We start from the raw sequence: 18,341 nt of genomic DNA on the forward strand, positions 1-18,341 counted from the left end.
CGATTCTAGAGGGATCGATTCTTCCCCCTCCCAGGAGAGGATGAGCTGGGTGTCATCTGCGTAGTTAATAGCTTTTAGCCTATGGGATTTAATTATTGTGACTAAAGGTTTAAGGTAAACGTTAAAAAGGATGGGGCTGATGGACGAGCCTGCTCCAGATGTTTCGAGAGACAAGAGCTCACCCAGTGCTCGGCAACTTTCGCCGGGAAAGGTAGGAGAGAAATAGGCCGATAGTTTAATAAACACTCAGGATTCAGTGAGGGTTTCTTCAACAACGGGGTGATAAGTGCTTGCTTCCAAGGAGACGGGACAAATCCGCAACGCAGGGATTGGTTACAAATCCTGCAGAGGGTGCAGAAGAGTTCTGTTCCAAAAGCTTTCCAGGTTTTTGGGGGCAAAGGGTCGAGGGGGGAACCCGAAGTGATCCCGTGTGCCAGTCTATCGAAATCCGCTTCCAAGATAGGGGGAAATACCCCCAAACATTCCCTAGGTGGGTGCCCTGGGCTCACCGGATAAAGGTCAGTAGTGGCGGCCCCGGGGCCGTTGAGACTATCCAGTGAGGGGGAGGTGTTCAGGTTGTGGATAATGGTCTCAATTTTATCCTTAAAAAACAGTGCGAGATTATCGCAGAGTGTTTGTGTAGGAGGGATTGATTTTTTGGCACAGTCAGGGTGGACGAGGTTGTTAAGAATCTGGAAGATGCTTTTGGAGCTATTAGCGGCATTAACTATAGTGGAGCAGAAGTAGGTAGATTTACTTTTAACAATTGCCGATTTGTATTCCCGGACTTTATTTTTCCAAAGTGATTTATTTGTGTCGGAGTAGCCTAGCCTCCATTTCCTCTCAGCCTGTTTACAGGCTAATTTGAGGACTTTCAAAGAGTCGTTAAACCAGGGGGCTGATGCTCTGCCCTTAGGTTTACATCTTTTTAAGCGAACCAGGGAGTCGGTAATTGAGGATATCCTCGTACAAAAGGCCTTGTAGTTGTCCTCAACCGGATTAGCGGGGGAAAAGCTATCTTCCACGCAAAACACGGCACCGGTAGAACTCAGTTTTTCCAGAGCTTTCCAGTCTCTGTACATAAATTCTGAGGAGGTGCTGTGTGCCGGCATTCTAGCCCCTATACAGGTAATATGAAATTTGAGAAGGGCATGATCAGTCCAGCCCATAGGCAGGATGTCGTTCAGGTGTACTAACTGAGGGGTAGAGAAGATTAGGTCGAGTCGATGACCTGCTTTATAAATGGGTTCCTTAACCAGTTGATAGAGTCCCACGCTTTCGCAAGAGAGCAAAAGATTATGCAGTCCAGTATCCAGACTACCGTTCGGCCAGAGGTTGAAGTCACCTAAGATGATTAATTTGTTGTGGGAGGTTGCCATGTTTGTGAAGGTGGTGAGTAGCGATTGTTGTTGTTGGGAGGTAAAGGTCCCAGGAGGGCGGTAACAGATAATTGCCGTAAAAGTGGCTCTAGTGTGACAGTTTATGGAGAGGCCGAGGAGCTCGGTCCCAGCGACCGGATCCAAGTCTATGATGTTGACGAGCCAAGAGGCTCTGTAGATAATACCTACTCCACCACCGCGGCCTTTGGGTCTAGGAAGGTGCAAGATTTTAAAGTCCTGAGGACAGTCCCAGTCTAGTTCAATGTCACAGTCGGCGTGGGTCCACGTCTCGGTTAGAAAGAGAACGTCTAAGTGATGGGTGTCAATAAGTAGTTGAGTTTCATTAGCGTGGTTTGGCAGTGATCTGACGTTAAGAAGACCTCCCAGGAGCAGACCCCTACTGACGAAGTCATGCAGTGGAAAGGCGGTGTCAGTAAAAGTAAGCTGACCCTCGTGCGCATACTCTCTCAGATTGAGCAAGGTCTCACGAGTATAAAGCGGGGGCCTCGTGGGGATCTGAGCAGAGTGGTCCGCGCTAGTCGCGTCCTTGTCGCGGACATAGATGCACATATACAGTTGATTATCTCTTTTTGCTATGTGGAAGACACACACAGTCTTTCTAGTTAACAAACTTGGTCTTGTTTTCACTTGTTGCATCACGTAATTTTATAATCCTTGGTATCATCACTTTTTGCCATCCAAACTTCTTCATTCTGTTGCCCTGTCTCTTACCTGTTGTCCAGACGCTTCATCTTGTTTTAATTCTTTTGGCATCCTATCAAGTCAGGAATAAGATAGTATTCACTACCCTCAGTTCAAAAACCCAACTAATGGTGGTAAAGCCTTTTCTGTTTTAATTCCCCAACTATGGAATCTTCTGCCTGAAAATCCCCGCAAGGAACCCACACTCCGCGCTTTCAGGAAACAACTCAAGACTCTGCTGTTTAGGAAGGCTCTGGACACAGCATAAAATCCCTCTAAGCGTTGCTTCTGTAACTGCTGGTGGGTTTGGCTACCTTCTCAAAGCGCTAAGAGACCTGCCGGTGATTATGCGCGATACAAATCCGAGATAACATAACTACAGGTGTTCATAAACTACCCATATTCTTGAATTATTCAACCAACTTTGATAAAGTAGTTTTACTGTAATTTTCAGTTAGTAGACTGTATGAGCTTTACGGTTATGTACAGTGCTTTGGATTAAAAAAATATAATAAATAAAACCATTAAATACATTTCAAATAGCAATCAAACCTAGAGGGATCATAAGCAGGATGTGCCCTTCTACTCAAATAGCGTATTACAAGTCAAATGCCCTTTTTTGACGTCCATATTTAATATTTACAGTATGGGAGGGTAAATATACAGTAATAGTTTTACAAAATTAACATCCTTGGAAACAACTTAGCTTAAAAAATAAACAAAAAGAATGAATCAACGGCTATGTCACCTCTTTAAATGTAACAATATTTTCTTTAAACAGAACATCCTTCAATTAGCTGTAAAGATAACAGGGAAGTATGATTTATCACATCTTTTTATATACAGGAATAAAGTATGTGGGAAGGGTGGGTGGTAATGAAGAGGATCCCCTTTGCTGGTTTCAAACGAAGTTTCGAAAACCCTTGAAAAAGTGGCTGGAATTCCCAATATCCAAGCAGCACTTGTTTTATTTGGTCCATGCCAACAAGCGTCCATTTAACTTTTTTAGTTAGAAGTTCAGACAATAAATATCTACACGCCTTTGTCATCAACATTTTTGGGTCCAGAGATTTGTTTGTAGGCGTTCGACGGATGGACTATCTTCAACCGATCGGTTATCCACTTCTTCACCCCTGCTGCCTCTTCACTCAGCAGGCTCCCCTGAACGAGGACCGTGGTGCTCTGTCCCAGCATCCCCATCCATTCACAGCATCAGTTGTTACTTAAAGCCACCCTCCACAAAGTCTTGCCTGGGTGTCTTGCTCGCTGTAATCAGCTCTGTGGGTAGTAGTTATAGTTCCATGTATTCTGATAACTATAAGCACCATAATTCTGTAGATTGGAAACAAAACAACAAATCAGAGAAAAGCTATGCATAGAGAGCATTCTACCAAATTAATCTATGGAAAATACAATTGTGCGAATAGATTACATCTGGGTGGAGCTGGGGCACAGCCGAATATGGTGAATAGCGGTACATGTCAATCACACCAGTTTTATAGTCAACCGATTATTCATGTGTTCTACTTATCCAAATCTACTTAGTAACCATCTTGAGGATGTTTATTTTGAAACACCAAAAGGAGTCTGCATTAATGGGGACCTCATTTGTGGAGCCCCACTGTCAGAAGCACAAATACAGAGCGCTCAGTTGCAAGGAGCCAAGGCCATCAATGGAATCTCAATTTTCAAAGAAAGAACCTTCTTGTGTGCTAGTAGGGAATGCCTACTTCTAAATACAATGATTTCCATTCTTCGCACCAATACAGTACTAAGAACGCCAAATTTTACAGATATTGCTCATGCAGCCAAAAGAGTAATAGCTAGACACTAACCTGATACCAGGTGTTGTAATTATATGGTGCCGACGCGGCCACTTCGGTGGTGCTCACACCTCCCCCCATCAAACTCGTTGAAGTTTGTGCGGTGATCACTGGTTGGGCTGTGATCTCTCCGGTCTTGACCTTCTTTTCCTCTGGCTCATCTGCACTTCTACAAGTCAAAGAGAATGTATTAAAAGTTGCTCGAGGACTGGCACAAAACCATGTCATCTTCATAGCTGTTTTAAAATGTGTGTTTGGAAAGCTACATATCTGGACAGTACTCAAGCAAGACCAAAGGCAAAGCCAATCACCAAGTACAATTGGCAAAAGGTTACTTACTCTTAGGCACAGTATTAGAATGTTTCATAGCTTCATGCTTAGAAGTTACATAGAAGAAAACAACTTGTGCACTTTAATGAGGTGTTTCAATTTTCAGCCAAGTAGTTAACAGGCCTTTAGCATTGTCCTGGTGCCGCCCTCTCAGAGAAAAGATCAGGTACCATGTGAATCTATGAAAAATACCAAAGCTGTAGAGCTTTATGTACTTTTTCACAGTATACTAAAAAACAGTATAACATGGGCAAGGCTTGAGTGAGGATCACCTCAATTAAAACTCTGCAATACCACCTGACCCACTTAGACGAATTTCTGGCAAAAGCCAGACAATGTTATTCTATGGGGGAAAGTTTGGTTATCGGAAAATCACAGTTGTAATAATTTTTTAGGGTCAGTGCTGGGCACAAAGATCCAGCACTGGGATCTCTCCTGGTAACAGGTGAGTAATTTTGTTTTTGTTGATCGGGTGATTTTTAGTGAATATTTCAAAGTTTCAAAACTCGACACTTAGAAGAATTTCCAAGTGAAAACCAGCCAATGTTACCTTATGGAGAAAATGCAAGTTATCGGTTTTCGGGTAAATACTCGACTGGCAGAGTTAAGGATCTGGGGTTAGACTCGGGGGTCTCCCAGGGTCAGGTAGGTACAGTTGTTACACCCTCAGCGGCACAGGGGCAGCCGGGTGCAGGGAGAGTAGGCCCAATGTTAGCCTATGGCGGGCAGGGGGCCTTTGGTTGGTGGCTGCTAGCAGGCAGGCCACGCGGCTGTGGGAGCGGAGCTCCTGGTCACTTACACAGGGCAAGTGGGGAAGTAGAAGAGAACAGATGCTGCACTTCCAGTGGCACTCGGGCGGCTGGGTGCAGGGTGGTTTTGGGCCGTTGGGCACCCAATGTATTTCAAAGGGAAAGCTGCAAGATGAACAAAGGCTGCAAGCTCGGGGGCGGAGATTCTTCAGGTGTGACCACCACTTCGAGAGGTACGATGGGAAGCTGTAGGTTAGGTAGGCACCCAGGAGTTGGGCACAGGGGGCTGCAGGGCGCCCGGTGCAGGGGTGTCTTTTGGTGTTGGGAAGTCTTACACTCTGCTGGTCGCGGGTGGGGTCCCTGGTTGTGAGGCTGCAGGCGTCGTCAGGAGCGTCGAGGAGGGTCCTTGGGTGCTGGATTCGTGGTCACAGTCGCCGGGGGGACGTCCTCGTGGTCTTTGTTCACTCAGGCACAGGCCAGGCTCAGCGGGTGCAGAGTGTGCTGGATTCGCGTCCCTGGCTAGCACCAGGGGTTGTTGCTGTTTGAGCAGAACCACTGCTCGTGGGAGTCCCAGTCTTTGGATGAGCAAGGCAGTCAGGTCCTCCGGGGTTTTCGAGGTCGCTGACCAAAGGAGACACCGGGATTTAGTAGAAGCAGGTTCGAGGGTCGACAGGCCTGTAGGGCTGGGGCCAAGTCAGTTGGTGTCGTCCTCTTGTTAGCAGCTGCACGTCAGGTCTTCTTTCTTCTTGTTTCAGAATCGGGATCTGAGGAAGGAAGGTTCAGGGTGCCCCTAAATACAAAATTTAGGGGTGTTACAGGTAGGGAGAGGTCAAGGACCAATGGGTCCCTTTCCTGGGGTGAGTACACCCCCTGTCCTGCCACTCTCCAGTGGGAGGTGGCAGGAGCCTAGTCCTGATTGGGTAGGGCTCCTCATCCTCAAGATGACGAGAGCACGGAGTCGTGCTTCACCTCGCCTCCCCCACCTGAGGGGTGGGGTTGGCAGAGGCTGGCACACTCCCTTTCCTCCCTTGGGTTTTCCCGCCAGTGTGGGGGTCAGAACAGGTGGGGACCAGTTGCTGAGTACAGCAAGTGGTCTGGGGAGGCTCACAAAGGCGGCATGCCTTTGAAGCTTCCCCTTCCCATCCTGGGGGAGGAGGCTTGGCATCTCGCCCCAGGATGTGCATTGTTGCAGGTCCACGAGAGCGAATGTCTCTCTACCCAGGGGGCCAGCAACCTGTCTTCTGGGTGGCAGCCTCTCAGTCAGGACACGGGTTGTGGGTTAGTTTCAGGGGGCAACTCTAAGTTGCCCTCTGTCGTGCATTTTACATTAAATCCCACACTGGCATCAGTGTGGGTTTAATGTGCTGAGAAGTTTGATACCAAACTTCTCAGTGTAGCCATTATGGTGCTGTGGAGTTCGTAATGACAACCTCCCAGCACCACTGGCATAGTGCACCCAGCTAGAGGGGTGACTGAGGTATGCCAGGGCAGTGTGCAGGGTGCCTTTTGGGGTCGGATCTTCTTACGAGCTCCGGGTCGCGGTTAGGGGAGCCTTCTGGATTTTGGTTGCAGGCGTCGGCTTGAGGCAGATCAGGGGGTCACCGGATCTCAAGTCAGGATCGCCGGGGTGACCTCCTCTCGGTGTTTTTCTACTCGAGCTCAGGCCGGGTTCGGCGGGTGCAGAGTGGGCTGGATTTGCGGTCTCCGGCTACTGCTAGAGGTTGCAGTTGAACAAATCCGGTGTTCACGGGAGAAGCAGTCTTTGGAAGTGAAGGCAGGCAGGTCCTCCGGGGTTTTTGAGGTTGTTGGCTGCAGGACACACCGGGATTTCGTAGGAGCAGGTTCGAGGGGAGACGGGCTGGGGCCAAGTCAGTGGGCGTCTTCCTCTTGTTAGCTGGCTGCACGGCTTTTCAGTCCTTCTTGTCGTTGCTGGATCTGAGGAAGCAAGGTTCAGGGTGCCCCCTAAATACTAAATTTAGGGGTGTTACAGGTAGGTAAAGGGCAGGGACCAATAAGTCCCTTCCCTGGGGTGGGTACAACCCCTATCGTGCCACCCTTCAGTGGGACGAGGGTAGGAGCCTGTCCCTGGTTGGTTGGGTCCCCCCCATCCTTAATATGGCGGGGACTCTGTTGTGCTTTACCTCGCCTGCCCCACCTGAGGGGTAGGGTTGGAAGAGGTGGGCACACCTCTTTCCCTCACTTGTTTTTCCCGACGGTTCTCCCGCCCAAAGTGGGGGGTAGAACCAGTGGGGACCAGTTGCTGAAAGCAGCAAATGGTCTGGGGAGGCTCACAAAGGCGGCATGCCTTTGAAGCTTCCCCTTCGTGAACCCTGCCCATCATGGGGGAGGAGGCTTGACACCTCGTCCCAGGATGTGCATGGTTTCAGGCCCCCCGAGAGCAGCAGGGTCTCGACCCAGGGGTCCAGAAACATGTCAGTTGGTGGCAGCCTAAGCAGCCATTCAGTCGGGTCATTAGAAGTTGGTCGAGTTTCAGGGGGCATCTCTAAGATGCCCTCTGTTGTGCATTTTACATTAAATCCCACACTGGCATCAGCGTGGGTTTAATGTGCTGAGAAGTTGATACCAAACTTCCCAGTTTTCAGTGTAGACATTATGGTGTTGTGGAGTTCGTAATGACAAACTCCCAGCATCATATACTCTTAATGGCAGCACTGCACTTACAACGCCCAAGAATGGACTTGGGCTCATGCACCTGTACCCTCACCACTGGTATAGTGCACCCTGCTAGAGGGATGACTGATGTATGAAAGGGCAGTGGTTTGTGGGCATGGCACACAGGGATGTGTGCCATGTCGACTGGTTTGTTCTGCACCAAGACACTCAGCCTGCAAAGGCAGTGTGTGTGTGTCAGGGTACAGGGCCTCTAAGGGTGGCACAGTAAGTACTGCAGCCCTTAGGGGCCTTCTCTGGTCACAGGGCCCTGGGTACCTAGGGTACCATTTATCAGGGGCTGACATGTGGCCAGAGATGCCAATTGGGTTTAGGCTTCAATACAGTTTTAGGGAAGGAACACCGGCCCTGGGCACCTGATTGGCAGGAGCCCAGGGCACACTCAGTCAAAGTACATATGCAATTCAGCAAAAAGTGGGAGCATACCATGCAAGAAAGATGGCACTTTCTCACACCACCCTTTTAAAAGGTTTTGTGTGTTCCACCACTGCAGAGAGCGATGGGTGCGGCCGTCTACCAACACTAGATCTGATAACAGACCCTGAGCCCGGTTCCATTGACTTGCTAAGCATTCCTGTAGGGGACGCATTTGAAGTCTTGCGTAAGGTACTATTAGAATGCAAGACGCCATCATTCCCAGTAACTGCATGAACACTCGAGCTGATAATGAGTGTTGAGGCTGAAACTGAGACCGCAGGACCTGAATATTTCGAGCTCTGGCCGGAGTTGGGTAGGCTAGAGTTTTTTTGTGTCTATGGTAGCTCCTAGATATGCTTGAGTGGTGGATGGTTGGAGATGGGATTTGAACAGATTTACTGTGAATCCTAGCTGGTGGAGCAACTGCACAGTTTTTTGTGTGTGTTGTAGACCGCTGTCTTGCGAGCTGGCTTTTATAAGCCAGTCGTCTTAAGTATGGGAGGACGTGAATGTATTGTCTTTGTAGATGGGCTGCGACTACTGTCAAGCATTTTGTGAAAACCCTGGGTGCGGTTGTCACTCCGAATGGGAGCACCTTGAATTGATAATGCTGCCCTAATACCACGAACCCGAGGTATTTGCGGTGCACAGGGTGTATTGGTATATGAAAGGAGGTATGCTTTAAATACAGAGTGGAGAGAAAGGCGCCTTGCTGAAGGAGCGAAAACACTCATTTGAGTGTTACCATATGAAAGTGGTCCGACTAAATGTATAGATTTAGTTCACTGAAGTCCAAAATGGGCCTGGGAGAGCTGTCATTTTTGGGAATTAGAAAGTAGAGGGAGTACACACCTGCCCCTTGATATTGTAAAGGGACTGGTTCTATAGCACCTTTCTGTATGAGAGATAGAACTTCTTGCTTTAGAAGGGTGAGATGTTCTTGTCACATGAGGTATGACCTTGGAGGTATGTTCGGTGGAGTGTTTGTAAGCTCCAGGCAGTAACCATATTGGATAATTTGTAGAACCCATTCTTCTGATGTAATCCTATTCCAAATGGGTAGAAACTGGGAAAGACGTCCCCCGACAGGAGTGGAATGATCGGGGGATTTGAAAGGAAGTCACTGTTTGTTATTTGCAAAGGAAGCGTGTGTTGAATTACCTCTGCCTCTTCCCTTTCCATTGTTTCCTCTATATCCACCTCTAAAGTAACCTCTTGAAGAGGGCGACTAATTGTTGCCCTTCTAAGAGGAGGAGGGATTTTCTGTAGATTAATTTTTTGAGCCACCCCTGTAAAATGATCGACGATAGGGTCCCCTGTTGGAAGGTGATTGTAAGGCCCCCATGGACTTAGCAACCTTGGTATCCTTTTTCATTTTCTCCAGCGAGGTATCAACCGCTGGACCAAAGAGGTATTCTTTATCAAATGGTTGGTTAAGAATAGAGGCTTGCACCTCAGGTTTGAAGCCTGAAATTCTTAACCAGGCATGTCTATGGAGCAGTACGCTAGTGTTTACTGCTTAGGCTGCTGTGTCTGCTGCATCTAAGGCACATCTGATAGAGGAATTAGTTATAAGTTTACCTTCTTGAATAAGGTCGTTAGCTATGGACTTATGCTCATCAGGAAGAAATTGAATGAGCTTCTCGAGCTCAACATAATGAGCCCTATCGTATCTAGCTAATAGAGCGTGAGCATTGGCAATGTGCCAATTATTAGCTGCTTGTGACGCTAACCTTTTGCCCGGAGCATCAATCAATTTTGATTCTTTATCAGGATGAAGGGCTTCACCTGTGGTCTGTGAGTTAGCTCTCTTATGTGCATTGGAAAACTACCAGAGAGTCCAAGGGCAACTGACCTTTAATATATGCGGGTCAGTAGGTGCAGGTTTATGTTTTTTCTCTACCCTGGGATTAATGATTCTTGCTTTAACAGGGTTTTTAAATTTGTCATCAGTATGTTTAAGCATACCTTTTAGCATTGGTAATGTTTGGGTAGCCCTCTGAGAGGAACTCAGGGTTTGTTTCAAACAACAAATCCTCGTCTAAAGCCTCCTTATGTAGCTCTACCCCATGATACTGTGCAGCTCTGTTAAGGAGCTCAATATATCCAATATTGACATCAGGAGGAGAAGGTCTGGACAGATATAAGTCAGCGTCATTATCCGGCTGTGGGTCAATGTCATAATTGTCCCATGGGTCAGTATCCTGTGGGATATACTCCTCCCCATCCCTATATCTTGTGGGTCAGGTGATAGTGGAGGAGGAGAATGTGTGGGTGGGATGAGCAAGTTTGGATCAGTGGGTGAAGCAGACTGAATGTACGATAGAGAAGGGTTAGTATCCACATTTTTCTTCTTGAGAGGAATGTGGTAATCCTCTGGTATGGCCAATTTCCTTTTCTCAGGTAATTTGGCATGAATGTGTCCAGTTTCTGGATTAATCACAATTTCTTTCTGTTTCGGATCCGAAGGTGGAATATCCGACCGAGGGTCTGTGGTTGAACTGGTTTCTTTAGATGTCGTTTTTTTGCGCCGAGAATATTGGCTTCAAAGGTTTCGGCTCTGAAGATTTCGGCTCAGAAGATTTAGTCTTTGATAACACTGGAATGGAGACGAGTACGTGTTTAGATGCCGAAGGTTTGGGATCGGCACCGGCATTTGGACAAGTAGAGCCCGAGCTGGAAGATTTTCTGTGCGTCTCGCACCGAGCCCGAAGGCTGGGCGCTCAAAACCTTTTCTCTGTGCCGAGTTTGGCTCGAAGGTAGAGGCGGGACTGGAGCCTTTTTAGGGAGGAGGTGGTAGGGGAAGGAAGTCTCTGTACTCACGATCCTTTGGCCCGGTGTGAGGTCTTCGGCATCGGAGTCGGCTTCTGACAGGGAGATGTATTCCTCCTCGCATTCGGCTTCTTGCGCGTGAGAGTCTTCATATTCGGAGTCATCTCCGACAAGATCCGCTGCAGAGCCGCTTTCTTGATGTATTTCGTGACGTCGAGCCCGGCGATCAGGGAGCGTCTTCTTCGATCGAAACGACTGCCACGCGTCGCAGTCTTTCTCGTCGTGTTCCGGGGATAGGCAAAGGTTGCACACTTCATGCAAGTTGGTGCCTGGAAACTTAGCGCAACACCCAGGCCAGAACTTGAATGGAGTCCGTTCCATTGACCGCTACCGACCCCGGCGCAGGTGGGTCCAATGGCCCTCCACAAATCTTCTGATCGAAGAATTTTGAGTGTAAACGAACCGAGGAGAATGGGAACGCGATCATTAAACATTACAGTTGAGGGTAGTGGATTGCGCGTCGAAGGTAACCCGAAAAACGGTGCCGAACCGGCACACAACAATTCACATCAGAATCCGATGGCAGAAGAAACAATCTAACTATGGAGTCAAAGCCCATGCACACTATCACCAAAAGGAGGAGTCACCTACCTCGTGACTGGAAAGACTTCTTCGAAGAAAAACAAAGTTCAAACATCTGGACCCAACACTAGATGGTGATCTATGCATAGCATGTGATCTACAGCTCACATGCCGCGAACATGTTCTTTCCAAAGCTATCCAGCCTCTTGGATTCCCTACACACAGGAAGTAGAGGCTGGGACCACCATACTCTTGGGGGTTGGGTGAAAAAAGTGGGGCAGCTCGGTGCAATGTGGTGGCTGCGAGCGATTGTTCTATTCACAGGAGCCCATGTGCTGGGTTTGGACTAGGTCCCCAGAACGACATCAGTTAATGCCTCATTAAATGGAAGCAAGGGTTCCTTGGTACAGGACCTCTGTCAAGACATTGGTCTTGACTGGCATGGTAGGAATTTGCAGGTCCAAGACCTTTGCAGCCCTACGCACCAGGGGAAGGTCGAATGGGTGTGACCAGTGCGGGGCCAAAAGGCACTGGCAAGGTCAGGGTGCCCAAATATTGTACACATGTCGTCATAAAACTTTTAACTGGGCAGGGCCCGCTCCCGGGCACGGAACGGAAACTTGGAGCTGACCCAGGTACCGTTCCGTGGAGTGGGGCCTCGAACGGTAAGACTCCTCCGTCTCGTTACCAAGTCTTCAGAGTCAGGAGTTGTAGTGGACAGCTGTGCATAGGTTCGAAGGAAGCGCACAAGAGGAAAGTTAGGACCAGATTTATATCCCACTGTGGCATCACAAAAAGTAGGAGAGGAAACGCAAGTCAAACCTTTTAGAAACCTCATCACAACAAGTAATTTGAACAAGGGCAGCTGGCCTGGCAAATGTAAAAAGGCCAAAAGGGTTGACTAATAACAATTAATGGTGCACACTGCATTTCCTTTCTGGGCCATAGATAAAATGAACAACAAGACTGACAACAGTTTGGCCTGTTAAGGGGTCTTTATTGTGGGTACATACCAGGCAAACACGAGGAGATTATGGACGGAGCGCTGAAACTTTTCAGACACTCACCCACAGTCACAGATCTGAGTTGAATCCATCTTTATTCTTTAGTTCACTTCGCCACCCCAGTTCAGACACAGCTATATGCAAATCAGTCTTGACCCTGTGCCTCATGGGAACAGTCCAGCTCGAACTGTCAAGCCATGTCTTCCCTGGACCGCAAACAAGCACCCTGGGACCGGTTTTGGGGTAACAGCCCTCATCAGCCAGGCTAGCTGGAATCCAGAGACAAAGTGAGCAAGGGACCCACGTCTGGGCATTCCCTGCCAACTTAGGGCGAACAAAGCAAACAAAAGGAGATGATGGACAGAGCGCTGAAACTTGTCAGACACTCACCCCCAGTCACAGATTTATATCCCACTGTGGCATCACAAAGGGTAAAAGAGGTAACACAAGTCAAACATTTTAGAAACCTCATCACAACAAGTAATTTGAACAAGGACAGCTGGCCTGGCAAATGTAAAAAGGCCAAAAGGGTTGACCAATAACCGTTAATGGTGCACACTGCAATTCCTTTCTGGGCCAGAAATAAAATGAACAACAAGACTGACAACAGTTTGGCCAGTTAAGGGGTCTTTATTGCGGGTACCATACCAAGCAGCAGATTTTTCCAAGCCACTGGTTTAGACCGACTTGGAAAAGGGATGCCTGGCATCCACAACTTCGGGAGAAAGATCAAACGCAGTCAACAACTGAAGCTCAATCTATATAAATGGAGGCACAGGTTCAGGTACAGAACCCTGCCCTGCTGCAGCAGCAAAACATTTTTCTGAAGCAGCTGATTGATTGGAGGACAGATGCTCATAACCAGAAGTTCAGGGTGCCACACTCCTGGGCCAATCTGGTGGCAGGATGACACAGGCCCGATAATTCCTGATCTTCAGAACTCTGGGCAGGAAAGGCAGCGGAGAGAAGGCAAACATTAGTCTTGAGGTGCACTCTAGAAAGAAGGCATCTCAGAAAGAGCTACTTTGGAAACTCCAACACACAAAATGGTCGAGATTGCGTGTCGTTGTGGTGGCTAAAAGATATAGCCAGAATTCTCTCTATTCCTGGAAGACACCATGTATCACACCAAAGTGCAACTACCATTCATGATGTGCTAAGCATCCTCGCCGGCGTTTAAAGATCCTGCCAGATGGTGTGCCACCAGAAAGATTCAATGGCTGTTCAGCACTCCCAGAGGTGCAGATCCTCCTGACAGGGCCCAAGACCCCACCCTGCCCTGCATGTTGCAGTGGAACATGGCGGTGGTGTTGTATGTGAACACCTTTACTCTGTTGGTGGGTATAAAGGCTTCCAACATCAAGCAAATCACACTCAACTTTAACTGATGTGCAGTTGAGTCTCTGCCAGAGGCCTCGCGGATCTCCACCCCTCCCAGATGGCCTACCCAACCCAGTAGTGATGCATCTGAGGTCACAGTCAGCTTTGTGGGGGGTGGGGGGGGGGGAGGGTTAAGAGAGGGGGCTGCCACTGACTCAATTGCTGTTTAGTAGATGCCACTACACATCTTTTGTAGTCTACTCTGGAATATGGATACAATTTGACATATTACCCTGATGATGTACCTGGTATGTCTGGCCAGAGGGCTACAGAATACCAACAACCCCAGGAGCCTCAGGGTTATCTGCACTAAGATCCACGACAGACGCTGAAATAGCTGTATCATAGCCTGAATATACTGAAGACTGCTTCAGTGGAAAGGCACAAACCGTACTGTATCCAGAATTGCTCCATTGAACGGCACCCTCTGCAAAGGAGTCAGGTGTCACTTTGTCATGTTGATAATAAATCCTCAATAATGCTAAGAGCTTCAGTGTTGTCTGGAGGTGGCTGTCCACCCTGGGCCAGCCCACCTTTAGCAGCCGGTCGCAGAGTTAGGGGGAAGACTGGTAACCCAATCTCCAAATGTGTGCTCTGACCAATGATCTGTTTTGTGTACACCTGAGGAGCGCTGGTGAAGCCAAAAGGGAGCACTGTAAACTGAAAATGCTCCTGGCCCACTGTGAACTGCAAGATGGTGATGTGAAATTAAGCGTCCTGAAAGTCCAACGCCACCATCTAGTCTCCAGGGTCTAGGGCAGATAGGACCCTGGGCTAGCGTGACTATACTGAATTTCTCCTTCCACAGGAAAGCTTTGAGAGGGCGCAGATCTAAAATAGGATACAAGTCTCTATCCTCCAGCAGGATCAACACACAGTTCCAGCGTCTGAGGCCGGAACCCTCACTATGGCACCTTTGTCCAAAAGGGCATGCATTTCCGTCTCCAAGACAGACAAATGGCCGTCCATCAGTCACCTAGATGGTGGTGGAAGGAGTGGTAGAGTAAAGAGAAATGGGAAGGTGTAGCTCAGATGGACAATTTGAATGACCCCACTTGTCTGAAGTTACGGTCTGCCATCCTTAGAGAAAATATAAGCCTTCAACAGATGGCTGTGTGCTGGCAAGGACACAAAGTGGCTTTGCAGTTGCTGGAGTTGCGGGAAACTGGGCTGCATGTTGCCCCTGCTGTACTGAGTGTTGCCTCTGAGAACCAGAGCCACATAAGGGTTGAAAGGCCAGCTGGCCTGGTGGATGAGTCTAGCACAAGTGAAATGAACACCCCTACCGTGGCCATGAAGAGGGTGAAATTAATGGTGGAACTGTCGTGTGGGAGCACAAAGACCCAAGGATCATATTGTGGCTATACTCCAACAGTTCCAACCACGAGTCCGCTTTGTCCCCAAAAAGGCAAGAGTTATCTAATGCCAAGTTTATTAAGAAGGCTTGGACATCACTGGAGAAGCTTGTAGACCTCATCCAGGCATGGCGCCAAAGAGCCATACTCGTACAAAGTGCTCAACCTAAACATTTAGTTCTGTCCAATGCAGAAGTATGATAAACTTTGCAGCATCGCGATCTAGATAGGCCAACCACCCCTAACCAGTTCTGAAAGAGAAGATATTGGATTAACATATTCTCTAAGGTTTGACTGTTTAAAAGTGGTACCCACTTTAGTTCCAGTTCCAAGTCCTCTAGGTCCAAAGAAGGGAGTGCTCCCTAGAGTAAAGAGGACTGCTGTTTAACCAGTACTGGTGTCTGTCTGAAACCCAATTTCCCCAGGTTCCGGGAAGTCATCTAAGCCTTGCTTTTCTGTAATAAGCTATTAATTTGACCTTAGGTGCCTAGGAGCCAAATTGCTTGCTGAGAGACAAAAGGATTTTACCAAACCTTGTAGGAGGCGTGACTGTCCAGGAAAATCCAGAAGTAGTAAGACCAGTGGTGTAGCTAGCCTTATGGCTGCCCGTGGCAGGCTGTGCTTTTGCCGCCCTGCTGCGGCCCCATTAAAGACAGGGATGGGGCTTGGGCGGGTGCTGCCGAGAGTCGCCCGCAACAGTCAATATGTAAGGGGAGAGGGAGAGATTGCCGCCTGAGACGCAAGTTAGGAGCGGAAGAAGGCTGCCGCCCCCCAAAACTCGTGCAGCCCTTGACGGACCGCACCCTTGCTGCGCCACTGAGTAAGACCCTGGCGCTGGTTGCTGCAGGACAGAGGAGAGGTCTGTGTGTCCCTGGTGTAGGTGGGCATAGGACTCTCTTGGTTGTGGTTCAAGGTATGAACTGCAGAATCACAGCTGTTTAGTGCCACTACACCAAGAATTGCAACTGCGGTTGAAGCTGTGCCACTGTGACCCAAAGAAATGCAACAGTGATTCATCCCATGGCGCATCCAATGCCAACATGACCAAATGAAGTGCCACCAAGGCTCATCCTGTGCTACTATGACCAAAAGAAGGAGTAGTTTCTTTTCTGTAACTCCAGTTCTGTAGTAGGGGTATCTCTGTGATAGTCATAATCTAGGGAATAGTCCCGCCCATGTGCGGGGACCCCGGAGCAATAAAAAAAATAATCTCTTAAAGTGTCAAGCCATGCAGACCTGCATCTGCACTTAAGAGAGAATTTAATCTAAAGACAGATAATGCAGCCTACACCCACAGGCTACACTGTCCAGTACTTCAACTAGGAAATTCCACCAACATCCACAAACAGCACTGCCTGCCCAGCTTTTTCCACAAGGAAAAAACCTGCCTCTACCAGCAGAAGCCTCTGGAATGATAGAGAGAAAGGAATGGACAGACAAGCCCCATAGGCTGCCATTATGTGGCTCAGAACAGGATACTGTGCCTTTAAGAAAACTTTCCAGAACTTTTCCCAGTATCCCAGAATGCACAGCAGGTCCCTTTACTTTCAGTTCTTTTTGAAGGCGTAGCACGCCAGACCTGTAGCATTCCTTACATTAATAAATATCTCTCCACCGGGGAGGAGGGTGGGCGCTTATGACTATCACAGAGATACCCCTACTACAGAACTGGAGTTACAGAAAAGAAACTACTAGTAGGGGATCTCTGTGTATAGTCATAATCTAGTGAGTAGAATGGCAAGCCCATCCCCACAACAAAAACGGCGGCGGCGAAGAACTCAAAATAACACCACTATTGTGCGAACAAATTTCGCAGTGAAGCCTGCCCAACCTGAGCATCTGCCCTGGCATCCGTGTCCAGACAGTAATGCTTAGCAAAAGTATGGACTGACCTCCAAGTGGCCGCCTTGCAGATTTCTGCAATCGGAACATTACGTAGCAAAGCAGATGTAGCCGCTTTGCCCCTGGTGGAATGAGCCTTAGGTTTACCCCCTAAGGTCTTATTAGCCATTTGATAACACAATTGTATACAGGACACAATCCACCGAGAGATGGACTGTTTAGAGGTAGCAAGACCGGTCCTGACTGATCCATAATTGATAAACAATTGGTCTGACCTACGAATATCCTTGGTCTTATCAAGATAAAACTTCAACACCCTCCTAACATCCAGGGAATGGAGAGACCTTTCCGCTGGAGAAGAGGGATTCTGAAAAAACGTAGATAAAGTTATGGTCTGGTTGACATGAAAATCAGAAATAACCTTAGGAAGAAATTTAGGGTGAGTACGCATAACAACCTTAGTAGCATGAAATGCAGTATAAGGTTCTTGACAACATAATGCCTGAAGTTCACTCACCCTGCGGGCCGATGTAATGGCCACTAGGAACGCCGCCTTCCAGGACAGGTGCTGCAACGAAGCCTTGTGAATAGGTTCAAAAGGCTCCCTCATCAGTCTGGACAGCACCACATTCAATTCCTAGGAAGGCGAGGGAAGTCTGACAGGAGGGAACACCTTCTTCAAGCCTTCCAAAAAATCCTTGACCACAGGGATCTGAAAGAAGGAAGTCTGTGAAGGGCATTTCCTGTAAGCAGTCAAAGCAGCGAGATGAACCTTAATGGAGTGGAAATTAAGGCCAGACTGCGCCAAATGTAAAAGATATGGAAGGATGACATCTTCCTTACAGGTCGTCGGGTCAACGTTCTTGGACTTGCACCAGATGCAGAATCTCTTCCACTTGTAAGCATTGGAAGTCCTAGTGGAAGGACGTTTAGCCTCCTTCAGTATGTCCATACAATCTTCTGGTAGATTCAAATGGCCATATTGCACTATCTCAGGAGCCATGCCGCCAAACTCAAAGACGAAAGGTTGGGATGCACCATCCGCCCCCCGAACATTGTGAGAAGGTCCGGCCTGCACGGCAGCCGCATGTGAGGAAGGAGAGACCGGTGAAGTAGGTCCGTGAACCACCACTGCCTGGGCCATTCCGGGGCAATGAGGATCATCCGCGCCCCGGACTTGGACAGTTTGATGAGCACCGCCGGAATCAGGGGAATGGGTGGAAAAGCGTACAGAAAGCTGTTCGACCAGTCGATCCATAGCGCATTCCCCAGCGTCCCCCGCTGGTAGTACCTGGATGCGAAGTCTCGGCATTTG

At 48.4% G+C, this 18,341-nt stretch overlaps 1 protein-coding gene across 1 annotated transcript in view; it reads right to left on the bottom strand.

The window, feature by feature from the left end:
* Positions 1-2,693: 2,693 nt before the first annotated feature.
* The window catches only part of LOC146798192 (uncharacterized), a 514,414-nt gene continuing 498,766 nt past the window's right edge, over positions 2,694-18,341 (bottom strand). The window contains exons 13-14 of the mRNA XM_085625464.1: positions 3,917-4,073; positions 2,694-3,413 (exon numbers count right to left, since the gene is read on the bottom strand). Coding sequence (XP_085481590.1) covers positions 3,354-3,413; positions 3,917-4,073 — 217 coding nt within the window. The 3' untranslated portion in view covers positions 2,694-3,353. The remainder of the gene's footprint in view (positions 3,414-3,916; positions 4,074-18,341) is intronic.

This window comes from Triturus cristatus, chromosome 9 (assembly GCF_964204655.1).
Source record: "Triturus cristatus chromosome 9, aTriCri1.1, whole genome shotgun sequence".
Classification (NCBI taxonomy): domain Eukaryota; kingdom Metazoa; phylum Chordata; class Amphibia; order Caudata; family Salamandridae; genus Triturus; species Triturus cristatus.